Source organism: Amblyraja radiata, chromosome 22, assembly GCF_010909765.2.
Source record: "Amblyraja radiata isolate CabotCenter1 chromosome 22, sAmbRad1.1.pri, whole genome shotgun sequence".
Taxonomy (NCBI): Eukaryota; Metazoa; Chordata; class Chondrichthyes; order Rajiformes; family Rajidae; genus Amblyraja; species Amblyraja radiata.
Window position 1 is genome coordinate 36,470,413 of NC_045977.1, and position 27,874 is coordinate 36,498,286.

Below are 27,874 nucleotides of genomic sequence, written 5' to 3' on the forward strand. Positions count from 1 at the left end.
ATCTGCTTCAATCCTGATGTTTTGCACCTTTTGTGTGGGAAGTTTACACATTCTCCCCGTGACCTATCGGGTTTCCCCCGGGTGCTTCAGTTTCCCCCCTGTACAGTCATACAGCATGGAAACAGGCCCTTCGGCCCAACTCACCCAGGCCGACCAACATGCCCATCTACATTAGTCCTACCTGCCTGTGTTTGGCCCATATCCTTCTAAACCTGTCCTATCCATGTACCTGTTCAAATGTTTTTTAAAATGTTATGAAAGTACCTGCCTCAGCTACCTCCTCTGGCAGCTCCTTCCATAAACCTATCACCCACTGTGTGAAAAAGTTGCTTCTCGGGTTCCTATTAACCCCCCCCCCCCCCCAACCTTTAACCTATGTCAGAAGGTACACAAAAATGCTGGAGAAACTCAACGGTTGCAGCAGCATCTATGGAGCGAAGGAAATAGGAAACGTTTCGGGCCGAAACCCTTCTTCAGACCTATTTCTCTCATGATCTTATACATCTCTATAAGATCACACCTCATTCCTCCTGCGCTCCAAAGAATAAAGTGCTGGCCTGCTCAAGCCCAGCCTCACGAGTCCTGGCTACATCCTCGTTAAATCTTCTCTGCACCCTTTCCAGCTTGAACAACACCTTCTTTCGCAAATCATCCTCAATCAGATTACCGAGACAGAAGACATACCTTGTACCTTCCAAAGAGTCCACCACGGACTTTTATGCCCCTGTCCCACTTAGGAAACCAGAACGGAAACCTCTGGAGACTTTGGCCCCACCCAAGGTTTCCGTGCGGTTCCCGGAGGTTTTTGTCAGTCTCCCTACCTGCTTCCACTACCTGCAACCTCCGGCAACCACCTGCAACCTCCGGGAACCGCACAGAAACCTTGGGTGGGGCGCAAAGTCTCCAGAGGTTTCCGTTCAGGTTTCCTAAGTGGGACTGGGGCATAATACTGGAAGTTGGACAATTTTATACTGGACAATTTTTGCATTTACATCAAGCCAATTAATCAAGCCAATTAACCTACAATTTCCTGTCACCTAATGCAGGAAGTCATAGAGAGAAGAGAGCGAAGACTTATGTCATTGACAAATTGGATAATGTGAATTCTGAGGAGTCTGGAGGTTTTTTTTTGTCATGAGTACCAACAAAAGACTACCTAGAGTGGGTTTGTTTTCTTTGGAATAAAGGAGATGAGGGGGAATTTGAAATGATGTCTATAAAATTACGAGAAGCAGCGCGGGTCTACTTCCCTTAACAGAGTGGTTAGTAACTACGAGAAAACATTTACATGAATTAGTTCTACTTATGTCGTGTCCATCTTCCACGTTTCAAATGTTGACCTCGCCGTCATCGTCCGTCCTGAAAAGGACGCAAGCTTCCGGCGACAATCAGCGTGAGCCACCACTTGTCGCAAGAGATGATGGTGGTAGCAGCGTTATCTCGGGATACCTCCAGTTTCCAGCCCCGTGACGTGGAGGCTTCTGCTATGGGGCCAGTGAATTAGTTGGAGGATTGCAAGGAAGCTGAGAAGAAAATATTTCACTGAACAAATGATAGGAATAGAAACATAGAAAATAGGTGCAGGAGTAGGCCATTCGGCCCTTCGAGCCTGCACCGCCATTCAATATGATCATGGCTGATCATCCAACTCAGTATCCTGTACCTGCCTTCTCTCCATACCCCCTGATTCCTTTAGCCACAAGGGCCACATCTAACTCCCTCTTAAATATAGCCAATGAACTGGCCTCAACTACTTTCTGTGGCAGAGAATTCCACAGATTCACCACTCTTGGTGTGAATTTTTTTTTAATCAACTTGGTCCTAAAAGACTTCCCCCTTATCCTTAAACTGTGACCCCTTGTTCTGGTCTTCCCCAACATCGGGAACAATCTTCCTGCATCTAGCCTGTCCAACCCCTTAAGAATTTTGTAAGTTTCTATAAGAGCCCCCCTCAATCTTCTAAATTCTAGTGAGTACAAGCCGAGTCTATCCAGTCTTTCTTCTTATGAAAGTCCTGCCATCCCAGGAATCAGTCTGGTGAACCTTCTCTGTACTCCCTCTATGGCAAGAATCCAGAACTCCCTGGTTGAAAAGACGATGGAAATCCTCTCTCCCTCTCAACCCCATTCTCCTGCCTTCTCCCCATAACCCCTGACCCCCCTACTAATCAAGAATCTATCTATCTCTGCCTTCAAAATATCCATTGACTTGGCCTCCACAGCCATTTGTGGCAATGAATTCCACAGATTCACCACCCTCTAATGAAAGTCCATTTTTGGCAAGTTGTAGGCCATGCTTCAGTGCTCTAAATTCCCCTGAATCTTAAGTGATTTGCATAAAAACGAGTTTTATCTGCCGGGTTGCACCGATCTCAAAAACAGCACCAAAGATATAAAATAAGATTTTTTTAAATTTAAATGCTGATTAAACAATCTCGACTCTCATAACTTGAGTCTCGTATTTTTTTACTTTCAGTTAATTTGAGTAGGGCCCGAGAGGGGATTTCATGTGTTTTCCAAACATTGTGTCAGGTTTAGGGTGCTTTCCACCTCAAAAGATGTGATGGATCATGACCTGCATCTGTTCCAACTTGAACAAGGTCATTGTGCTGAAGCTTCCAGCACTTTGCTGTGTCAGATCTTAACAGTATTGGCATTGATGGCCAGATATCAGTGGCACACAGTTTGCCACAGTGGAGACAGAGAGAGAGAGAGAGAGACAGCCAGACAGACAGACAGAGACCAGGGGCCACAGTTTAAGAATAAGGGGTAAGCCATTTAGAACGGAGATGAGGAAACACTTTTTCTCACAGAGAGTGGTGAGTCTGTGGAATTCTCTGCCTCAGAGGGCGGTGGAGGCGGGTTCTCTGGATGCTTTCAAGAGAGAACTAGATAGGGCTCTTAAAAATAGCGAAGTCAGGGGATATGGGGAGAAGGCAGGAACGGGGTACTGATTGGGGATGATCAGCCACGATCACATTGAATGGCGGTGCTGGCTCGAAGGGCTGAATGGCCTCCTCCTGCACCTATTGTCTATTGTCTATTGTTAACCGGCAGATGGTTTCTTCTACCTTCTTGTGAACAGTTGACTTTATGAAAGGATGACAGAGACAGAGACAGAGGGAGAGAGAGAGAGGTGAGAGAGAGAGGTGAGAGAGAGAGGTGAGAGAGAGGAGAGTAAGAGAGAGGTGAGAGACAGGTGTGAGAGAGGTGAGAGGGAGAGGTGTGTGTGTGTGTGTGTGTGTGAGAGAGAGAGCGAGAAAGAGATGTGGGAGTGAGGGACAGAGAGAGACAGACTACGCAACTGATGAGGGGAGAGATTTAATGGGAACCCAAGGGCCAATTTTTTCACTCAGTGGATGGAGGGTGTATGGAATGAGCTGCCAGAGGAGGTAGTTGAGGGCAGGGATTATAACAGCATTTAAACAACACCTGGATAGGAAAGGTTTAGAGAGATATGGGCCAATAGGGCTTAGCTTAGATGGGGCATCTTGGTCAGCATGGACAAGTTGGGCTAGAGGGCATATTCCTGTGCTATATGGTTCTATGAGTAAGCATCAATTTTGGTATTGATTCCACATGCTCATCAATACTCTTGCATCAACTTTCTGAAGGAAACTTGAAACTGGTTCTGGCAATTAGGGCGGCACGATGGCGCAACCTTGCAACGCCAGAGACCCGGGTTCGATCCTAATTACCGGTGCTATCTGTACGGAGTTTGTACGTTTACCCCGTGACCTGCGTGAGTTTTCTCCGGCAGCTCTGGTTTCCTCCCACTCTCCAAAGGCACGCAGGTTTGCAGGCTAATTGGCTTGGTATCATTGTAAATTGTCCTACTAGTGTCCTGTGACTAGTGGTGTGACTCAGGGTTCAGTGTTAGGCCTGATACTGTTTGTCATCTCTATCAATGATTTGGATGAGAACATACACAGCAAGATTAGCACGTTTGCTGATAGCTTAGTTTAGTTTAGAGATACAGCGCGGAAACAGGCCCTTCGGCCCACCGAGTACGCACCGCCCAGCGATCCCCGCACATTCACGCACAACTCGGGTCAATTTACACTTATACCAAGCCAATACAAATCTGTACGTCTTTGTAGCGTGGGAGGAAACCGAAGATCTTGGAGAAAACCCACGCAGGTCACAGGGAGAACATGCAAACTCCGTACAGACAGCACCCGTAGTCGGGATCGAACCCGGGTCTCTGGCGCTGCAAGTGCTGTAAGGTAGCAACTCTAGCGCTGCGCCACCGCGCCGCCTGATGATACAAAAATGGGTGGTTTTGCAGATAGTGAGGATTATTGTGAAGAATCGCAGTAGGGTCTTGATCGGTTGGCTAGGTGGGCTGAGGAATGGTTGATGGAATTTAATACAGAGAAATGTGAGGTGCCGCAATTTGGGACCATAGGCAGGAGGCAGGACCTACACTGTGAATGGTAGGGCTCTTGGGAGTAAAGCAGAGGAATCTAGGAGTGCAGGTGCATGGTTCATTGAAGGTCGGGTCACAGGTAGATCAGGTGGTCAAAAAGATTTTTGGCACATTGGCCTTCATCAGTCAAGAGTATTGAGTGTAGAAGTCAAGAGGTCATGTTGCAATTGTGTAAGACGTTAGTGAGGCCACATTTACAGTATTGTGTACAGTTCTGGGCACCATGTTATAGGAAAGATGTTGTCAAGCTGGAAAGGGTAGAGAAGATTTACGAAGATGTTGCCGGGACTAGAGGGTCTGAGCTACAGGGAGAGGTTGAGTAGGCTAGGACTCTATTCCTTGCAGTGCAAAACGATGAGGGGTGATCTTATAGAGGTGTATAAAATCATGAGAGGAATAGATCGGGTAGATACACAGAGTCTCTTGCCCAAAGTAGGTGAATCGAGGACCAGTGAACATAGGTTTAAGGTGAAGGGGAAAAGATTTAATGGGAATCTGAGAGGTGACTTTTTCACACAGTGGGTGGTGCGTGTATGGAACAAGCTCCCAGAGGAAGTAGTTGACGCTGGGAATATTCCAACTTTTAAGAAAGCTAGACAAGTACATGGATAGGACAGGTTTGGAGGGATATGGACCAAATGCAGGCAGGTAAGACATGTGTAGCTGGGAGAAGTTGGACGGTGTGGGCAAGTTGGGCCGAAGGGCCTGTTTCCACACTGCATCACTCTATAACACTAGTGCCTGAAGGATAGTGTTAGTGTACGGGGATCGCTGGTCGATGTGGACTTAGTGGGACGAAGGGCCTTTTTCCGAGCTGTATCTCTAAAACGAAAAAACTAAAACTGCAACAAATGCTGTATTAAGGGATTTAAAAAGGGAATATAATTTTTTTAACGGTGAGGTGTTGGGGAAAGCAAAGAATCCTTAAACATTACATGTCTATTTATTGTAGAATCAAAAAATCATTTACTAGAGTTTAATACAAAGCAAAGAGATGGGGAACAAGATTTACTTGGGCAAAAACAAAAACATTTTACATGCTTCTATCCCACTTTGAAAACAAAATGACATGAGAATTGTATGTACAGAGGATTACAGGCATTTGAATACAATATCTTATGAGTCACTGCTGGGATATTTCCACTAGTGGGAGAGTCTAGGACCAGAGGGCACAGCCTCAGAATAAAAGGATGTACCATTAGAAGGGAGATGAGGAGGAAATGTTTTAGCAAGAGGGTGGTGAATCTGTGGAATTCATTGCCACAGACAGGAGGCTGCGTCATTTGGTATTTTTAAAGTGGAGATGGATAGATTCTTGATTAACACGAGGGTCGAAGGTTACAGGTAGAAGGCGCGAGAATGGGGTTGAAAGGGAAAAATAGCTCAGCCGTGATCAAATGGCAGAGCAGAATAGATGGCCCGAATGGCATAATTTTGTTCCAATGTCTTAATCTCCACATGATCAATCTAACCTACAGAAATAGACTTACCTGCCTTAGATTGAGACTGCAAGTTAAAAATGAAAACCAGGCCTTTCATAGTCTCTTTACACATCATTGGTTTGGAATAGCATCATTTCTATAGCAGAGATAGCCAATCGCAGGAATAAGCTGCATACACCCAAATCTAATATAGCAGATGTTACAGTAAACATGAATCACGATAACATTTGACAAGTCCAGTCTGGGATTCAAACACCCGACTTAAGGATACCCTGCACATACAGTGCTTGAGAGGCTGGTGGGATGGAGTTACCACCTGCAGTAGGGGCTGCAAGCATCATTTTAGACAGCTGGAGCCTGGGATGGGCCTGGCGCAGATGCCACGCAAATGTGCCAGTCCGCTGGACATTGCCGCACCATCTGTCGTTGGTGGAAAGGTTCTTCCGGACCAACACCTTTGACCACAAGTCCATCGGGCGGTGGTCAGCACGGAACGTCCTGCAGGCACTGCAGGGAAATGACTCCATGGACCCTGTGGCGTGGTTCCCAGAGCAGACGGCCCAAGCTTGTCTGGCCAAATGCCTCATCGTCAGAACTCACCAACAAGCGCCAAGAACTGACTTGGCTGGCGGTGAGGGGGGGGGGGGGGGGGGGGGGGGGGGTGGTGGGGCCTCCACAGATTTATTTCCCCTTCTACAGCTTCCTCCAGGCATCATAATTAGCTAGCAGGAATTACTCCTGCAGGGTGACAATACTTTGGATTTCCTCCTATAACTGGGGCGGCACGGTGACGCAGCTGGTTTAGCCGCTGCCTCTCGGCGGCAGAGTCCCGGGTTCAATCCTGACCTCGGGTGCTGTCTGTGTGGAGTTTGCACGTCCACCCTGTGACCGCATGGGTTTCCTCCGGGTGCTCCGGTCTCCTCCCACATCCCAGACGTGCGAGTTTGTAGGTTAATTGGCCTCTGTAAATTCCCACCCCCCGAGTGTGGGTATTGAGTGGATGAGAAAGTGGGATAACATAGAACTAATGTGAATGGATGATCGATGGCCAGCATGGACTCGGTGGGCCGAAGGACCCGTTTCCATAGATGCTGGAGTAACTCAGCAAACCAGGCAGCATTTCTGGAGAACATGGATAGGTGAAGTTTCAGGTCAGGACCCTTCTTCAGACTCAGGGCACGTTTCCATGCTGTATCTGTGAAACTAATAAACATGCCTCAGAGCAGAAAGCAGTGAGAACGCTGGGAGGGAAAATCGGTAAAAAATATATCTATTTAGTGAAACTAGACATTCCTGCTGATTCACATCCTAGTTATTCAAGATAGCCGGGTTGCATTCATACAAATTCAGTGCAAATTAAACTGCTTTTGTTCTATTTTTATTTATTTTTCTTCCTTGATTCAAATTTCACCTCATTGTGCACTTAATCATTTATCCCCATAAGTGAAAAATTAGATTCATAATTTGCGTAAAAGACATTAAATTATGGACAAAAAGCCTGTTACCATTTCGACAAGGTACATGTTGAACATGATAGACACAAAGTGCAGGAGTAACTTAGCGGGTCAGGCAGTATCTTTGGAGTAAAAGGATTGGTATAAACCAGCATCTGCAGTTCTTTCTCCCTTGTTGGATTGCAACCTTGTCGTGGTCGGGGAGCTTGTGTGTCTCAGTGACCCCTAGAGCTATGCCAGCGGGAGATTCGTCTCCTGTTAGGGTCTCCCATGCTGGACAGGTCGAAGGGTAGAGGCGAAACGAAGAGCGATCCACTGGTCCTCCAGGTTGGAGGTCGAGCACAGGGCTAACAACCCTGTCTCGTAAAACAACAAATATGTTACGGAAACAGCAACTGAAGGAATCAACACTACTGGGCGTGATGGACTTACAGGGCTATCAACAGATGCTGGGATGAATGCCAATGGTGAAAGAAGAGAACCAGAGTGCAGAGAAGGTTCACCAGACTGATTCCTGGGATGTCAGGACTTTCATATGAAGAAAGACTGGATAGACTCGGCTTGTAATCGCTAGAATTTAGGAGATTGAGGGGGGATCTTATAGAAACTTACAAAATTCTTAAGGGGTTGGACAGGCTAGATGCAGGAAGATTGTTCCCGATGTTGGGGAAGTTCAGGACAAGGGGTCACAGCTTAAGGATAGAGGCGAAATCCTTTAGGACCGAGATGAGAAAAACATTTTTCACACAGAGAGTGGTGAATCTCTGGAACTCTCTGCCACAGAAGGTAGTTGAGGCCAGTTCATTGGCTATATTCAATAGGGAGTTAAATGTGGCCCTTGTGGCTAGGGGGATCAGGGGGTATGGAGAGAAGGCAGGTACAGGATACTGAGTTGGATGATCAGCCATGATCATATTGAATGGCAGTGCAGGCTCAAAGGGCCGAATGGCCTACTCCTGCACCTATTTTCTATGTTTCTATCCCAAGAATAGCCCTGCACTGGACACCGGAAGGGAAAAGGAAAAGAGGGAGACCCAAAACCACCTGGCGTCGAACTGTAGAGGAGGAAATGAAAACACTGGACCTGACCTGGGGTAGTGTCCAGAAGCTAGCCCAGAACAGACAGGAGTGGAGGACCTTTGTTGCTGCCCTACATGCCAGAAGGCATAATAGGCAGTAAGTAAGTAAATAGATCTTTGTTTCTATATCTTAGACACGTTTGCTTCCATTGTAATAATTTACAAAACCACACACAAAGGATCAATAATAGGTGGGTTCCTCATGCCGTTAATATTCTTGCATGTCGACTGAGGGCCGTCTGTGTGGTGGTGGCAACGACAGAACATATTTTGCAATTCTTCCTTGCAGCAATGTCCACACACATTTCAATCTCACAAAACTGCTTTTAAAACACAGTCACAGTGGTTCTGATACGTCATGGCAACAATAATCGCGACATACATAATCCAGCTTTAAAGTGGTATTAAAGAGGCATAGGCACATTGATGTACAGGGAATGGAGGGATATGCAAGGACAGGAGATTAATTTAACCTGGCAGCATATCGCGCATTCACATTGCGGGCCGAAGGGCCTGTTCCTGTGTTGTGCAATTCTATGTTCTAAACTTGAAAACATATTATCCAAACAATATCTATCATTTATTGTAATGGGCCTGTCCCACTTACGCAACTTTTTCGGCGACTGTCGGCACCCATCATAGGTCGTTGCAGGTCGGTGAAAAATGTCAACATGTTGAAAATCCAGCGGTGACCAGAAGCCAGCGGGGTGAAGCCTGTATGGTCGTGATTAGTCGCCAAAGAGTCGTACCTTGTTCTGGTCGCCACTGGATTTTCAACATGTTGAAAATTTTTGGCGACCTGTAACAATCTATGACGGGTGCCGGCAGTCGCTGAAAAATTCGTGTAAGTGGGACAGGCCCATTAGGAGTGAGTGTTTTTGTCAGCAAGGCAGACACATACTTCAAGATTCAGCTACATCGGTTATAGTCTAGCTGACAATTAGTGCAATTGCAGGGAATTCAAAGCTTCACGGCCTCAGCAGTTTCGTGGATTGTGTAAGAAGGAACAGCAGATGCTGGTTTAAACATCTTCAGTTTTGTGAGACTGAAGCAGGGTCTCGACCCGAAACGTCATCCATTCCTTCTCTCCAGAGATGCTGCCTGTCCCGCTGAGTTACTCCAGCATTTTGTGTCTATCTTCAGTTTCATGGATTTACTGATTTGTCCCAAAATCACAAGGAAAGTTCACCACCATGTATAGACAAAACACACAAAGTGCTGGAGTAACACGGACAGGTGACGTTTCAGGAAGGGACCCTTCCTCAAGACCTTCTCTCACTGCTCCCCTTCTGCGACTCCTGCTGAGTCTGAAGAAGGGTCCCAACCCGAAACGTCATCTGTCCATGTGTTCAAAAGGGAACTGCAGATACATCTGCAGATACATCTGTCCATGTTCTCCAGAGAAGCTGCCTGACCCGCTGAGTTACTCCATCATTTTGTGGCTTTCTATGACTGGCATCTGTAAAATTGCCCCTAATGTCAGTCGACGGGATCAGGAACCCGCCTGAAGGCTTGGCGGGCGGCATAACTGGGAGGTAGCTGGAGAAGTCGGGCGTGAGGAGCAATGGCCAGTCGGAGGGAGATCCTGGGTAATGCCTCCAGCATCTTCAGGTAGACGGCAGGGGGCGTCCCCTGGGACATAAAGATGGCCGGGCAAGGAGAGGAGAGGGACGTCGGTTCACGGGAACCTCTCCCAGTACATCGAGCGTGCGTGGAGTAATGGCGCCAAAACATGGCGGTGCCCGTATAAGTGATATATGCAAAAATAATTTCACTGCGCAGTTGCACATGGCAAATAAAGCACTGGTGACTATTGTAAACCAGCATCTGCAGTTCCTTGTATTCACAATATAAACTGGTTTGTGAGTTCACAAGGAGGTGAGACTCTATGATTGACTCTTGCCAGTGTGGTTTATTGCTCTCCATTTGATTTTGAAGTAACATGAAACATTTTATTTTACCTCTTGCCACTGGGTGGCAATCAATCAAAAAAATTAATCATTGAAGTCTCCTAGCAAGATCTTCAATTTTATGCAAATTCAAGGAGAAAGGGAATGGAAAACCAGAATGTTTCACTTCCCAACACAAGTTACGCTTGCAGACTTTAAGAAAACGCAACTATTTTCCCCCCACTGACTAAATTCAGTCAGGGATAAGTGGGGACCAAAGATAGTAGCTCGAAACTAGCCTCTAGTGGTGGAGACCTTCATACAAATTACTACCCTGACTCATCTGCGCCCTCTAGAGGACAGAGCGAGAGAGAGCAAAATTAGAGTCGGAAGGAACTGCAGATGCTGTCATACACAAAATGCTGATGTAACTCAGCGGGTCAGGCAGCATTTCTCGTGAAAAGGAACATGTGGCGTTTCGGGTTGGAACCCTTTCTCAGACTAAGAGAGTCAAATCAGTCAAGTCCCTCACAATCAGAACTGGATGCCTATGTTGAAGTAAATACCTACCTTAATTTGGTGGGGGGGGTTAAGAAATTATGAGAGGGAGGGGGGAAATATTAAGGTGGTATATGTTTTGATTTCTATGCGACTAAAACCAGATGACAGCATTTTGTCAAGAACAAGAAAAAATACTACACACGTCAAAGTAATTGAAAATGCAAGATTCACAAATCAGTCACATGAGCCATCCTTCCATCCATCCTTCCATCGCTCATCCACCTTAGAGCAATCGAATTCTGGCTTCCCTATACGCTTGTTGATATCGTTGTGAAGAAAGCACATCCATTGGGAAAACTTGTGCCTGTCGGTCGTGTCTGGTGGAGTGGTCTTCAGTCTGCAATAGTGCAACAAAGAGAATGTTCCAATCAAAAGCCTCTCAAAAAGATCCGTCACCCGTGTTCACCTATTACCTGCCACGCTTTGTCCTGCCTCTACTCTCTCCCAGCTTTCTTCCACCCCCCCCCCCCCTCCCCTCCTGACCACACCCCCCCCCCGGCAATCAGTATGAAGAAGGGTTCTGACCCGAAACGTCACCCATCCTTTTTCTCCAGAGATGCTGCCTGACCTGCTGAGTTACTCCAGTACTGTGTCTATCTTGCATCTGCAGTTCTTTTCTTCACATTTGTCCGTCACCCCATACACGATCCTACACACACAAGGGACAATTTACCTTTTTACGTACAAACGTGCACGTCTTTGGAGTGTGGGAGAAAACCGGAGCTCCCAGAGAAAACCCTGCAGTCACGGGGAGAACATACAAACTCCCCACAGACAGCACCCGTAGTCAGGATCGAACCTGGGTCTCTGGCGCTGTAAGGCAGCAACTCTACCACTGCGCTACCGTGTTGACTGATGTAAAGTGTAAACTTGTTCCTCCTTCTATAGATTCACCCTGGCCTGCTGGGCATTTCCAAACTATCTGTTTGCCATACACTTGTCAGACACATTTAAACACTATATACTTTTAGCATGGTGACACAGTGAACAACGAGATAATTGGACCAGAAAAGTCCTGGGCTCAAGATAAAGAGTTGGCGCCAAAATGGAGCCGTGTCTTGCTGGCCTAATGCTGCAACACCATGACTGCAGTAAGTGCAAGTAGCCAGGTTTCCCACTTTTAATGCCAAAGAGGTGCAGGTTTGTAGTTAATTGGCTTCTGTAAATTCCCCCTGGTGTGTAGGATGCGAAAAGTGGGATAACGTGAGAACTAGTGTGAATGGGTGATCGATCGATGGTCGGCGTGATCTCGGAAGGCCAAAAGGCCTGTTTGTACGCTGCTTCTCCGAACCAAACAAAACTAAACATTAGTTAGTAACTCCTGTTCCATTGACATCATTGGGAAGAGTCAAGATTCAGCACAGCCACAAAGATCCTTCTGTTGGAAGAGTCTGTCGGATGTGCACAAGTAATCACAATTAATGATGGTACAAGGCAGTGCCAAAGCAAGTATATTTGAACAAGTATCCCAATGTTTTCGGGAAAGAAGGGAACAGGCTGGTTGGGAGGTGAAAGAAGGGTTCAGAATAAATGCAATGAATATATCAAACTTTTCTTTGAATTAGGATTTACTCAAGTGAACCTCATCATTAAATTTGACCATTGGAACCAGAAAGGCCTGGACATGGAGTGGATGTGGAGAGGATGTTTCCAGTAGCGGGAGAGTCTAGGACCAGAGGACACAGCTGCAGAATAAGAGGACGTACCTTTAGAATGGAGAGGAGGAGAAATTTCTTCAATCAGAGGGTTGTGAATCTGTGGAATACATTGCCACAGACGGCTTTGGAGGCCCATTGGGTATTTTTGAAGCGGAGATTGATAGATTCTTGATTAGTAAGGGCGTCAAACATTACTGAGAGGAGAATGGGATGGAGAGGGAAATATAAATCAGCCATGGTCGAATGGCGGAGCGGACTCGATAGGCCGAATGGCTTAATTATGCTCTTATGAGGCAATATTTTTTTTTAATGTTTATTCTTAAACAGGGAAACTGTAGTTGGGAAGTAAAAAGATGGGGAGGAGAACGTTTCTCAATCAGCAGTTAATACCAAAGAAGAACGAACAAATCTCAGGATTAACGAAAGATTCCGTGCTCCTTTTGACTTTCTTTGGTTAGAGGTTAAAGTTACATTAAATGCTGTATTTTGTTGTGTTGGTAACTTTAGCATAATTTCACTTAAGACAATTGTCTAAAGTAACCGGCTGCAAAAAAAAGTAAAACAAATGAAGTGACATTGGCACTGTAGCGACACAGTGGCGCAGCAGGTAGAGCTGCTGCCTCACACCGCCAGTGACCCGGGTTCGATCGTGACCCCGGGCACTGTCTGTGTGGAGTTTGCAATATTTCCCTGTGACCACGTGTGTTTCCTCCATATGCTCCGGTTTCCTCCCACATCCCAAACATGTGGGATTTTAGGTTAATTGGCCCTCTGTAAAATGTCCTTAATATGTAGGAAGAGGATGCAAAAGTGGGAAACTTAGAAAATAGGTGCAGGAGTAGACCTTTCGGCCCTTCGAGCCAGCACCGTCATTCAATATGATCATGGCTGATCATCCTAAATCAGTACCCCATTCCTGCTTTCTCCCCATATCCCTCGATTCCGTTAGCTCTAAGAGCTATATCTAACTCTCTCTTGAAAACATCCAGTGAATTGGCCTCCACTGCCTTCTGTGGCAGAGAATTCCATAGATTCACAACACTCTAGTGTGAACAAAGAACTAGTGTGAACGATCAGTGGTCAGCGTGAACTCAGTGGGCAAAAGCTGCACCTTTAAACTAAACTAATCACACTGACCTGTCTCTCAAATCTTGCGCACATTCGTCACAGGGAAAGTACTTTGAAAACAAAGAAATAAACTGCTTCATGTCCTCCTGTTGATTTGTGGTGGGTTTGTCCGGGTAGTAGGCTGCCATCGTATGAAGAAAAGACCAGGTGCTCCTCCCCAACTCCTCACGATCTAAAGGACATTCAATCGGACGTGGCTTATCAAGGTCCTCGTAAACATCCTGCAGTCAAAGTAAAGAAAATTAACACAAATATGTAACATTCTGAAGCAGTGCTCAATTTTAAAAAATGATAAATCGGACTTTATCTTGCACTAAATATTGTAGCCTGTATCCGAGTTTGAAAAGAGTTATAACAAATAGGAACAGGAACTGTATTTAATCGGACTTTACTGGACATACCTTGCACTAAACGTTATACCCTTTATCCTGTATCTGTACACCGTGGACGGCGTGATTATAACCATCTATAGTCTTTTCTTTGACTCCATAACACTCAGCAAACTTTTCACTGTTCTTCGGTACACATGACGACAATAAACAAAATGAAATATACACATCGCATCTCCAGGAACAGGCTCCATCAGATTTGACAACCCACAAAAATACTCAAAAATGTAGATTATCTCGAAAACTGCTCCAAATGGCGGCACAGTGGTGCAGCGGTAGAGACCCTGGTTCAATCCTGACTACGGGTGCTGTCTGTGTGGAGTTTGCATTTCCTCCCTGTGTCCGAGTTGGTTTTCTCCAGGAGCTCCGGCTTCCTACCACATCCCAAAGACGTACAGGTTTGTAGGTTAATTGGCTTCGGTAAAATTGTAAATTGCCCCTAATGTGTAGGGTAGTGCTATTGTACAGGTGATTGTTGGTCGGAGCTGACTTGGTGGATCGAAGGGCCTATTCGCATTCTGTATCTGTAAAATTAAAACCTAAGAAAACATTTCTCTCACCTGGCACCCATTTGCCCCCTTCTCATCCCTGGCCTTCGCCTGTATCTGCCTTTCACTCCACATTCCCCCTCACCTGTATACACTTATCACTCCACCATCCCCTCACCTGTAACCATCTATCACTCCACCTTCCCCTTCACGGTTCATTTAATATTCAGTTTAATTTATTATCACGTGTATAGGTACAGTGAAAAGCTTTTGTTGCATGTTAAACAGCCAGTGGAAAGACAATACATGATTACAATCAAGCCAATCGCAGTGTATAGATATATGGTAAGGGCATAATGTTTAGTGCAAGGTAAAGCCATTAACGTCTGATCAAAGATGGTCCGGAGGTCCCTGATGAGGTAGATGGTAGTTCAGGACAGCACTCTGGTTCTGGTAGGATGATTAAGTTGCCTGATAACAGCTATATCACCTGTAGCCATATATCACTCCGCCTTCCCCCCCCCCTCCCCCTCACCTGTAGCCACTCATCACTTGCCAGACTTTGTTCTTCCCCCACTTCTCTTCTCCAGCTTTATCCCCCTGCAACAAGGAGTCTAGAAGTGGTTCTCAACCCACATTACAGTTGCTTCTCAGCCACTGCCCACACAACTGGTCCCTCTTCCTCACCCCTTCCTTCCCCGCCGACACCGCCAGCTGATTTTGCTCCCGCATCCACGACTTGAAGTCCACGCACGCCCGACACGGCTTCTTGGGCTTGTCCTGGCCGCTCTGTGCGGCGCTTCGGCCCGCGCCGCCGCTGCTGGCGCCGCTGGCGAGGTCGTTGCCCGGGGTGACGGGGAACCCGGCCGCCGGACCCCACCTGGGCGCCGCCATCTTGCTGTCGCGCGGCATGCTGGGAGCGCCGGTGTGTTGTGAATGGGACCCACAGAATGCTGGAGTAACTCAGCTGGACAGGCAGCATCTGTGGAGACAAGGTATGGGCAGCATCTGTGGAGACAAGGTATGGGCAGCAATAGAATCAAGCAGTAAAAGTACAGAGAAGATTCACAACTTCTAGGAGCCTATCAATCATGGCTGATCTCTGCCCCCTAACCCCATTCTCCTGCCTTCTCCCCACAACCCTTCATACCCATTCCAATGAAGAATTTGTCTATCCCTGCCTTAAATATATCCATTGACTTGGCCTCCACAGCCCTCTGTGGCAATGAGTTCCACAGATTCACTACGCTCTGACCAAAGAAGTTTCTCCTCTCTTTCTTTCCAAAAGAGCGCCCTTTAATTCTGAGGCTATGACCTCTGGTCCCAGACCAGGGGTTCCCGACCTTTTTCGTCCCGTTTACCCCTGGCAACTTTAATAGCACATAACAATGTTATTTTACTTATTTATGAACAACTAATGATGAACAGAACCAAACACAGTCAGTCAATGAGGAAAATTATGTATAAATCCAGAATCAACAAATTTACCCGCTGGGCAGATAAAATTTACCCCAGGTTAAGAACCCTTCTCCTAGACTCTCCCACCAGTGGAAATACCCTTCCCTCATCCACTCTATCTATGCCTGTTTCTATCCTGTTTCCACACTCTATGACTATCACCACCGGGTGGTGCCAGCAATGGCTGCCTCGCCAACTGTCTGTCCGTCCCTTCTTTCTTTGTGTTTTAATTGTATGTGTTAAATGTATGTTTTTAATGTTCTTTAGCTTGTTTTATCTGGGGGTGGGGGGGGGGGGGGGGGGGAGTTGGAGGAAACCTTTTCTAATCTCAAACCTCAACGGAGATGCGATATTTTTTTTTTTATGTCTCGAATTTCCGCCTGCACTGCGGCCCAACATCGAGGAGTTGGCGGCCTTTGCTGGGGATTGACTGGGAGCTCCATTGCGGGGAGCCTGTGGACCTACCATCACGGAGCTCGTGGTCTCTGGTTAGAGACGGTTTGGCGGAACTCCAAGTCGCAGGAGCTTCGACAGCGCTGACTGCGGCTGGTTTGCCTGCCCTGACCGCAGGATTATAAAGAGGAAGAAGATTAGATTTTATTGCCTTCCATCACAGTGGGGAATGTGGGGAATCCGCTGTGGTGGATGTTTATGTTAACTTTTATGTAGTTGTGTGTCTTGTTGCTTTTTTTTTTGTACAGCTGTATGCTAATTTATATATGACTGTACCTTAATTGGCAATAAAAGACCTTTGAAACCTTTATGAATGGGTGATGTTTTGAGTCAAGTTCCTTCTTCAGACTCAGGGGCGAGAGAGACACGGAGATAAGAAATGTATGGTGTGAAAACGAGATATCAAAAGGGATGATGTTCAAGTAAAATGTAGAATAGATCATTGTTAGCTAGGCAAAGGTGACAGCAAGGCATACAGAGATAAAATTTAGTCAGGGAACAAGCAGAGTGGTCGGAGAACTAGACTGGGGAGGGATGGAGAGAGAGGGAAAGCAAGAAGTTAGAGAAGTCAATATTCATACCGCTGGGGTGTAAGCTGCCCAAGCGAAATATGAATGGGATCCGTGTCCATTCACCTCCACAGCACCGGCACTGCCCCATTCACAGTCACAGCCTTGGCAGAGTGGGTACTGACCCATTCACCCCCTCCCACGGTGGGCACTAACCCATTCACTGGGCAGGGCGGGCACTGACTCATTCACCCCATTCCACACCGGGTACTCACCCCATTCACTGAGAGCAGGGTGGGCACTGATGCATTCACCCCCTCCTACAGAGCGCAGGGTGGGCACCCGGCCATTCACCCCCTCCTACCGTGGGAAGGGTGGGCACTGCCAGAGGTGATCGAAAGGCGCTGTATCAATGCAAACATTGGCGCATTGTTTACAGGCCTATACACCACCACCAACTCTGCCCTCGGCCTCTGTCGATGACCTTGTGGATGGTTTTAGCTCCAATGTTATGACTCTTACGGATGCTATTGCACCACTAAAGACCAAGGTTTTATCTGGAAGGAAAAAGTCACCATGGAGAAATGCCACAGCAGTGAGATCCCAAAGAACAAAGTGTAGACAGGCCGAACGTAGGTGGCGAAAAACCAAACTACAGGTCCACTACGAAATCTACAAAGACAACCTCCGTATCTATAATCAGGAAATGAAAGGGGCAAGGCAGTCCTTTTTCGCAGAGGTTATCAACAAAAATAATAATTCCCGCACCCTGTTTGCCGTTGTCGATAGACTGACAAACCCCTCATCATCAGTCCCTCCTGAGCTCCTGTCCAGCAAGTCGTGCAATGACTTTGCAGATTTCTTCACAGATAAAATTCTGAAGATAAGACAAACAATGTCTAGCTCCACCTCAGGGAACATGGCTTTGTCACCTATGCCTCCAGATTCACTAATGAATCTACAACATTTTAAACTTTTAGATTGTGCATCTCTGACTGAAACTGTTCAACAGCTAAAGTCCACTACCTGCTGTCTTGATCTGCTGCCCACAAGCTTCTTTAAAAATATTTTTAACAGTGTTGCACCAGAAGTACTGAACATAGTAAACACTTCCCTTCAATCGGGGCATTTTCCCAAAGCCTTAAAAACAGCAGTGATCAAGCCCCTATTGAAGAAGCCTAATTTGGATGCCTCAGCTATGAGCAACTACAGGCCCATATCTAATTTAGCATTTTTGGCAAAGATTATTGAAAGGGTAGTTTACCAACAAATTTACTGCTTTATGACCCAAAACAATATTTTTAATGTTTTCCAGTCGGGGATTTCGGCCACATCACAGCACCGAGACTGCACTCACTAAGGTCCTAAACGACATACATTTAAACAGTGATGCATCAAAAGCTTCAGTTTTGGTACTTCTAGATCTCAGTGCTGCTTTTGATACGGTGGACCACAACATACTGCTTGACAGACTGGAGAAGTGGGTGGGACTCTCTGGTTCTGTGCTGGACTGGTTCAAATCTTACTTGAAAGATCGGGATTATTTTGTTTCCCTTGGTAATTTTGAATCAGAACGTACAAAACTCACATGCGGGGTTCCTCAGGGCTCCATTCTTGGACCCATTTTGTTCAACATTTATATGCTCCCCCTAGCTCAGATCATAGAGCATTTTAACATATCCTACCACACTTATGCCGATGACACACAACTATATATCGCAGTGTCACCACATGACCATAATCCCCTACACTCACTGAGCCTGTGTGTCAAACACATCAATGAGTGGATGAACCAGAAATTCCTCCAGCTCAATGCAAATAAGACAGAAATTATTGTCTTTGGTCCCAAAAAAACAAGGCTAGAGGTGAGTGCTCAACTCGACTCAATTGCACTGAAAACCACAGACAAAGCCAGAAACCTTGATGTAGTTTTGGACTCGGATTTGAATTTTAACAGCCATATAAAGACCATTACCAGATCTGCCTATTACCATCTAAAAAATATTGCAAGAATCAAGGGATTTCTGTCCAAAGAAGACACTGAAAAATTTGTTCATGCATATATTTTTAGTAGGTTAGATTATTGTAATGGCATCTTTACAGGTCTCAATAAAAAATCAATTAAACAACTGCAGCTTATCCAAAATGCCGCTGCCAGAGTCTTGACCAACACCAAGAAAATGGACCACATTACAGCTGTCCTTAAATCTTTGCACTGGCTCCCTGTGTGTAAGAGGATAGATTTTAAAATTCTGTTACTGACCTACAAGGCACTGAATGGTCTAGGTCCAAAATACATCTCTGACCTACTTGTTGTATATGAGGCGCCTAGACTCCTCAGGTCTTCAGGGACAGGTTTACTCTGTGTTCCCAGGGTCAGAACTAAAAAGGCTGAAGCAGCATTGGGTTTTTATGCTCCCCACCTGTGGAACAAGCTCCCTGAACACCTGAGGTGTGCACAGACTGTAAGCGCATTTAAATCAGGCCTAAAAACACTGTTGTTTACTATGGCTTTTCCATAACCCGACATGCAGGTAATCTTAACCGTCCAATTTTAACCCTTTTATGTGCTCTTTAAAATCGTTTTATTGTTTCATTGACGTTGTTTTATTATTCATACATTTGTCGTATTGCTTATTTTGCAATTTTTAATTATTGACTATTTTATTTTTTCTTTCCTGTAAAGCACCTTGAATTGCTGTTTGCACGAATGGTGCTATACAAATACATTTGCCTTTGCCTTGCCTTGCCTTGCCACATTCACCTCCAGGGTGGGCTCCCGTCCATTCACTCCCTCCCACAGCATGCACTGCCCCATTCACCCCCTCCTACTTCCTGGGGTAAAGTACCGTGATAATTCCTCATCTAATCTTTGTAAATTAGTTACTCCAGTTGTTTCACTTGGTTCAATCAGTATAAAAACAGTGATGAAATATTTCTCTGCTGTTTTAGTCAGAACCACAAGAGGCTGCACTTGCCTCAAAAGTCAGACAAAATAATCTTGTTTCGGATAGACCGCTTTGGTTAGGCAACATTTGGAGTACTGCGTGCAGTTCTGGTCACCCCATTAGAGGAAGGATGTGGAAGCTTTGGAAAGGGTGGAGAGGAGGTTTATCAGAATGATGCCTGGATTAGAGGGTGTGTGGGAAAGAACTGCAAAAGCTGGTTTAAACCGAAGATAGACACAAAAAGCTGGAGTAACTCAGCGGGCCAGGCAGCATCTCTGGAGAAAAGGAATAGGTGACATTTCGGGTCGAGAACCTTCTTCAGGGATCTACAGGGAGTGTCTGACGAAGGGTCTCGCATCCGAAACGTCACCCATTCCTCCTCTCCAGCGATGGTGCCTGTCCCGCTGAGTTACTCCAGCTTTTTGTGTCTATCTTCGGTTTACACCAGCATCTGCAGTTCCTTCTTACACATCTACAGGGAGAGGTTGGACAGACTTGGGTTTTTTTCACTGGAATGCCTGAGTTTGCAGGGAGATCCGATAGAAGTATTTAAAATAATGAGAGGCACAGATAGGGTAGACAGTCCCTGGATGGAAAAACCAAACACTAGTGGGCATTGCTTTAAGGTGAGAGGGGCAAAGATGAAAGGAGACGTGCTGGGCAAGTTTTTTACACAGAGGGTGGTGAGTGCCTAGAACACGCTGCCAGGTGTGGTGGTGTCTGGAGAGGTTTGCAAGGGCCCCTGTCACGATTTATTCCGAACTGCTCTGTCACAGAGGACTCTGATTTACGGACTGTTCCCTGGGACGCATTCAGAGACTGACATCGATTGCTGCTGGAAGGTTATCAACTCGGTGAAAGACGCGTGTTGGTCTGCCCGAGCGTTGTTGACCTCCCAGCGGAGCGGGATGTCCGTCGGGGAATGTGGTCGACTGCAGGAGTACGTGCCGAGGGACGCGCTGAAGCTCGATGCAGTCAACGCCAAGGCTCGGTGGGGGAGGACCACAGTCTAAGGTCCTTCCGCTGCTGGACATGGGGGGGGGGGGGGGGGGGGGGGAAGGGGGGGGGTGGAGACGCCCCTCAAAAATAAGTGAAGGGATTCCACACCAGTGTGGGCCACATGAGCGACAAGGGTGGGGAAAAATAATTGGTGTAATTTGCGTAAACCGTGTTAAATGTTTAATATAGCCTCCGAGAATGTTGGATGTATTTTTTGCACGGTTCCTATATTGTATATATATATTATTTGAATAAAGTTTATTTTGATTTTTTTTTAAAGTGTGGTGGTGGAGGCAGATACTATAGTGAGATTTAGGATTGGTGCATGGATATGGGAGTAACGGAGGGATATGGATTATGTAGAGGCAGATAAGAGTTGATCATGGGCATCTGTTCAGCACAGACATTGTGGGCTGAAGGGCCTGTTCTGGTGCTGTACTGTTCTATGACTTCAAATTCCTGGGCGTGCATATTTCTGAAGATCTTTCCTGGACCCAGCATACCGATGCATTTATAAAGAAGGCACGTCAGCGCCTCTACTTCCTGAGAAGATTACGGAGAGATGGCATGACGAAGAGGATTCCCCTAAACTGCTACAGGTGCACGGTAGAGAGCATTCTGACTGGTTGCATCGTAGCCTGGTTCGGCAACTTGAACGTCCAGGAACGAAAAAGACTTCAAAAAGTTGTGACCACTGCCCAGTCCATCACCGGCTTTGACCTCTCCACCATCAAAGGGATCTATCGTAGTCGCTGCCTCAAAAAGGCAGCCAAAATCATCAAGGACCCACACCATCCTGGCCACACACTCGTTTCACCATTGCCATCAGGAAGAGGAGCCTGAAAACTGTAATGTCCAGGTTCAGGAACAGCTTCTTCCCTACAGCCATCAGGCTATTAAACACAACAATGGATAAGATCTGAGCTCTGAACTGCAAAATACTATTATTGCACTATATTTGTTATTTATTTAACTTTTTCTATTTTTTCTCTCCCCTGCTATGTACTATGTTTACATATACACATATTCTGTTGTGCTGCAGCAAGTAAGAATTTCATTGTCCCATCTGGGACATATGACAATAAAACACTATTGACTCTTGAATATGCAGGGATTGAGGTGCTTTGGGAATGGAAGGTATCTGTTTAAGACTTGGTGATGACATCACAGAGTGGAGACCCAATTCCTGGAAGTCATGTGACCCATCTGCGGCCACCAAGTCTGGACCTCTGAAGAAGTTTCTGTCTTGTTTCAATGTACTGACAACTGTTATGTATCTGCGATTGGGCAAAGGGGTTGCCTCCCACTGTATTTTCCCGCCGGTATCTGTGATTGGGCTAAAGGGCTGCCTCCCTCCGTACTTTCCCGCCGTTGGATTCCCGCCACTGTGTATCTGTATCAATAGGAGATCGGTTCGTTGGGGCGTGTCATCGTCTTTCTTTCTGTTCTGTTTGCGCGAGGCTGCTGCGGGCTCGAGTGAGTGGATCCGAAATCGACCCCGTGGTGAATAAAGGGTTTGGACTACAGTATTTGAATCAGCGTTTTACTGACCCAGACTAGGGGGGGGGGGTAAAAGAACCGGAATCAGCACCGCCATTCACTGTGATCATGGCTGATCATCCACAATCAGTACCCCGTTCCTGCCTTCTCTCCATATCTCTTGACTCCGCTATCTTTAAGAGCTCTAGATAGAGGGCCTGTCCCAGTTGGCGATTTTTTTTCGGCGACTGCCAGCATCATTGACTGACGTATCATGTCACCGAAAAATTAGCGGCGTGATGCAGCGTGACGCAGTGTGATGACGTATGACGCGCTGCTGTTTTTTTTTCAAGTGTCGCAAAAAATTTTTTGTCGCCGCTGGATTTTGAAATGTTAGAAATCTTTTGGTGACACTGATATGACGCCGGCAGTCGCCGAAAAAAATCGCAAAGTGGGACAAGTCCTTAACTCTCTCTTGAAAGCATCCAGAGAATTGGCCTCCACTGCCTTCTGAGGCAGAGAATGTCACAGATTCACAACTCTCTGGGTGAAAAAGTTTTTCCTCATCTCCGTTCTAATTGGCCAATCCCTTATTCTTAAACTGTGGCCCCTGGTTCTGGACTCCCCCAACCTCGGGAACATGTTTCCTTCCTCTAGGGTGTCCAATCCCTTAATAATCTTATATGTTTCAATAAGATCTCCTCTCATCCTTCTAAATTCCAGTGTATACAAGCCCAGTTGCTCCATATGAAAGTCCCGCCATCCCGGGAATTAACCCTGTGAACCTACGCTGCACTCCCTCAATAGCAAGAAAGTCCTTCCTCAAATTTGGAAACCAAAACTGCACACAATACTGCAGGTGTGGTCTCACTAGGGCCCTGTACAACTGCAGAAGGACCTCTTTGCTCCTATACTCAACGCCTCTTGTTATGAAGGTCAACATGCCAATAGCTTTCTTCACTGCCAGCTGTACGTGCATGCTTACTTTCAGCGACTGATGAACAAGGACACCCAGATCTCGTTGTACTTCCCCTTTTCCTAATTTGACGCCATTTAGATAATAATCTGCCTGTCGATGAGGGCGCTCACGGAAAACCAGCTTTTCCAGTTTGTTTCAGACAAACAGAACCATCCTACCACAACTTGAGAGCAGTGCTGAACTACTATCTACCTCTTTGGTGACCCTCAGACTATCCTTTGTTTAAGAAGGAACTGCAGATGCTGGAAAAATCGAAGGTAGATAAAAAAATGCTGGAGAAACTCAGCGGGTGAGGCAGCATCTATGGAGCGAAGGAATAGGTGACGTTTCGGGTCGAGACCTTTTCCTTCGCTCCATAGATGCTGCCTCACCCGCTGAGTTTCTCCAGAATTTTTATCTACCTCAGACTATCCTTGATCGGAGTTTGCTAGCTTTACCTTGCCCTAAACGTTATCCCCTTATCATGTATTAATACACTGTAAATGCCTGGATGGATATCATGGATTGTCTTTCTGTTGACTAGACAGCACGCAACAAAAGCTTTTCTCTGTACCTCGGTACGCATGACAATAAACTAAACTGAACTAAACTAAACTGACCGTTTTCCACTGAGGAGTGGGGACGGCTGGGGTGAATGGAGAATGGGGGGAGCAACAGGCAGGATTATTATAGACAACTGCAGATTTACTGTGTAGGAAGGAACTGCAGAGGCTGGTTTAAACCGAAGATAGACACAAAAAAACTGGAGTAACTCAGCGGGTCAGGTAGCATTTCTGGAGAAAAAGAATTGGTGACGTTTCATGTCGAGACTGAAGAGCACTGAAGAAAGGTCTCAACCCGAAACTTCACCTATTCCTTCTCTCCAGAGATGCTGCCTGACCCGCTGAGTAACTCCAGCTTTTTGTGTCTATCTGCAGATTTACTGTTATGGATGATCTTATATGTTGGGTGCATCATTGGCCTGTCGTATTAGATCTGGCTTCTCCCTGTGGCACGGTGGCACAGTGGTAGAGTTGCTGCCTTACAGTGCCAGAGGTTCTGGTTTGATCCCGACTACAAGTGCTGTCTGTACGGAGTTTGCACGTTCTCCCTGGGTTTTTCCCCGGTCCTCTAGTTTCTTCCCACACTCCAAAGATGTGCAGGCTTGTAGGTTAACTGGCTTCTGTAAGATTATAAATTATCCCTAGTGTGTAGGATAGTGCTAGTGTACATGTTGGCGGGCCGAAGGGCCTGTTTCCACACTGTATCTCTAGAGTCTAATGTTTAGTTTAGAGGAACATTGCGGATACAGGCCCTTCAGCCCACCGTGTCCACCACAACCAGCGATCATCACACACCAACACTATCCTACCTGCTAGGGACAAGTCTCAAGGATGCTGCCTGGTTTTCCAGAACTTTCTGTTGCTGGTTTAGATTCCCAGCACCTGCAGTTATTTTCAGTTTCTTTATGAAGTTTCCAAATTCTTGCCCAATGTTTGTGGTTGGGGACCATGCCTGACCCCTTAATGGGCCTGTCCCACTTACGCGATTTTTTTCGGCGACTTGCCGGACCTGTCATCATCGCAGCAGGACGCCGAAAATTTTCAACATGTTGAAAATCCACCAGCAACCAGAAGAAGGTACGACACTTTGGGTGCCAGGGTCTCGCATGTATGGTCGTGAGTCGTCTCCTCAGTCGCTCAAAGAGTCGTAGCGTCTTTCTGGTCGCCCCTAAATTTTCAACGTGTGCCGGCAGTTGCCGAAAAGTCGCGTAAGTGGGACAGGCCCATAAGGCTTTACCATAATTCTTCTACATGTCGAATTTCGTCGGGTACGTCGGAGCTCGGGGACGTCTCTTAGCGCTAACGGCAGGTACTCGGGAAGACTCGCTAACGGCAGGTAAGCATGGGAAGACTCGTGAAGATTTTTCAACACGTTGAAACATGTCCACGAGAGCCCCGAGTACCGACGAGCGGCCATTACCGTAAATCTCTGATTTCGAATCAGGGCAAACTCGGGAGAGCTCTTGGAATGAACTCGTCCCGTGGGACAGGGCTTTTATATTTTATCTGCCTGTAATTATGCGGGTGGGATTTATACGTAGTCGGAGGCGTGTTTGCAGCTGGGATTCTCATGCAGGCTCGCTAGTAGTTTTAGTTTAGTTTGAAGAAGCATGGGGGAGAGATCACAGCTTTCGACCATGCAAGAGTTTAACCACAAGTAAGATCAAACTGTACTTATAAAAGAAGAAGTTTGGATGAATATCTTAGTGATTTTGAAGAAGGGTCTCGACCCGAAACGTTGCCTATTTCCTTCGCTCCATAGATGCTGCCTCACCCGCTGAGTTTCTCCAGCATTTTTGTCTACCTTCGATTTTCTAGCATCTGCAGTTCCTTCTTAAAAACTTAGTGTTTTTACTACTACAATAAAGAAACTATGAATCAAGAGACTGTGTTTGGAAGATTTCTCTTTTGACGGCATTGAATGCCTCATGGAGAGCTCGTGACTGTGTTTCGATTATCTACTGATCCCCTGTCTTCAATCATAGCATCTAAAGGAAAGATTCCTTGAAATGATATAAACATCTGTCACCATACCATGTAGGTTCTGCCCATGTTACTTCTCCCTAAATGCAACACCTCACATGTATTTTACTTCGGAGTCACGCGAGTGACTACGTGAAGAACCCCGCCACGACGCATGCGTGTCATATCGCTTTCACGCTTGCGAAACGTCAGGCGGGGGGGAGCGTTCCCCCGCAGCGGTAAGTTTGAAACCGCGACCTGCAGGTAAGAAATTTACTCTGCGGTAGTTTTTGTCCCCGCGCTGTTTTTACACAGGGGGTGAAGCTGGACAAAATAGTGTCCACAAGTGTTGCGAGCGAAGCTGGCTGGGGAGGACCCAGCTGAAGGCACAAGCCCGTAAGGGATCAGCTGTGCCGACTTTTGGTCCCGCGCCGGCCAGAACACCACGGCCGGGCGGGAGACTATTCAAATGAGGCCGTCGACTTTCTGGACAAGTCGAAAACGGCAGGAGACGGGGTGGAACGACGTTCCCCCGTAGCGACAATTTTAACCTGGACCTGCAGGTAAGAGCTGCGGTCTTTTTTGTGTTTTTCCATGCTAATTACAGGTGGAGAAACCAACGGGCTGCGACAAAGCTGGTGGGCTAGATGGGATCAGCTGTGCCCGATGTCGCCTCCGCACCGGCCAGATCCACTCCACGGCAGGGCAGTAAGGACAAAGCTGGTGAGGGAGGACCGCGGAGCAGCGGGCAGCCAGCAGCAGCCAGCGACACTCGGATCACCGATAGTGAGTTCAGCTGTGCCCGATGTCGCCTCCGTACCGGCCAGATCCACGCAGCCGGGCGGAAAGGCTAGGCACAAAAACAAACAAGGTCGTGGACTCAGAGGAGTCCGACTTTGAACAACCGCAGGCGGCCAGCGACCGAGAGCGCTGTAGCCGGATGAAGCGGTGTGTGGAGCATTTGCTCCATGTGACAGACTCCGGGAGATGGAGTCGGGTCACTGTGGGCCCTACGATAAACCCACAGCAGTACCTCTTGAAGGGCTGCACAGTGCTTCTACCTCATCAGAGGGGAGCACTGCGGGTCAGTTCTGGGCTGACCTGGAAGAGGGGTCCGCAGAAGAAAAGAAAAGTGTGCAAGGGGTGCAGGAACAAGAGAACCTACTGGACTAATAAAATGGACTCCAACAAACACTACAGCCAAAGACAGCACCCCTACGCACCCACCAGCAGAACTGGTGAAAGCTCGAAGGCCCGGTATTCAAAACATGAGTCTTTTAGGCCATGGCCCAGGCCGGCCTTCTTGGAAGATGCGGGGACCTCCAACGCCAACCAAACCGAAAATCCAGACACCAACGCAACAACAGCAGCGAAGAACCTACAAGAAGTAAACCTGCCACTGGTAACTATGGAGGTAGGTGGGTCTGGTTCCCTACAAAATACAGGGAGCATGGAGGTTGGGGGGGGGGGAGACTACACTCTCTTCTGAATGCATGGAGCATGTTAACAACCGATACTTACATCTTAAGCAGTATCCAGGGATATACAATAGAGTTTATACACAAGTACAGCCCTCCAGTTCAACATATACCTAACCGAATGTTCGTGCCTTCTGATAAAGGAAAATCAAAAGCGCAAGCTGAACTGGAGCGGCTTTACATAAAAGGTGTAATTGAGAAAACTCAACACGAACCATTAGAATTCGTGTCCAATATATTTATCAAAAACAAAAAAGATGGTGGTTGTCGCATCACCATAGATCTGACAAAATGGATACCTTTGTTACTGCTAAACAATTAATTCCAAAGGTTACTTCATGGCCAGCATCGATTTAAAAGATGCTTACTATTCAGTGCCTATACGAGGTGACCACAGATGTTACTTAAAATTCAACTCTGATGGGCAACTCTGGCAGTATAAAGCACTGCCAAATGTGTCATCAGCCCCAGGCTGTTCACAAAAATTTTGAAACCAGCCCTAGCGTTTCTACGGAAACGTAAACACATGGTCATGGCATATTTAGATGACA

General features: G+C 46.6%; 1 protein-coding gene and 1 long non-coding RNA gene across 2 annotated transcripts; both read right to left on the reverse strand.

The window, feature by feature from the left end:
- Positions 1–420: 420 nt before the first annotated feature.
- Positions 421–17,592, reverse strand: LOC116985927. Its single transcript, XR_004415373.1, has 3 exons — positions 17,459–17,592; positions 9,786–9,787; positions 421–471 (listed from the first exon to the last, which is right to left on the reverse strand). It is a non-coding gene; the product is annotated as an uncharacterized LOC116985927 (long non-coding RNA).
- On the reverse strand, positions 9,791–15,415 carry gfer (growth factor, augmenter of liver regeneration). Its single transcript, XM_033041050.1, has 3 exons — positions 15,204–15,415; positions 13,649–13,860; positions 9,791–11,190 (listed from the first exon to the last, which is right to left on the reverse strand). Exons 1-3 carry the CDS (start codon positions 15,408–15,410, stop codon positions 11,028–11,030), a joined length of 582 nt encoding a protein of 193 aa, XP_032896941.1. The 5' UTR covers positions 15,411–15,415; the 3' UTR covers positions 9,791–11,027.
- Positions 17,593–27,874: the final 10,282 nt, after the last annotated feature.

Bases quoted from the DNA above. Each gene is read 5' to 3' on its own strand.
- gfer (XM_033041050.1), bottom strand. From the start codon at position 15,410: ATGGCGGCGCCCAGGTGGGGTCCGGCGGCCGGGTTCCCCGTCACCCCG. The intron at 13,861-15,203 runs GTGAGGAAGAGG...CTTTGACTGCAG, and splicing joins TGTCGGCGGGGAAGGAAGGG to GATGTTTACGAGGACCTTGA. The intron at 11,191-13,648 runs GTCAGTGTGATT...GCACTATTGCAG, and splicing joins GCGCAAGATTTGAGAGACAG to ACTGAAGACCACTCCACCAG.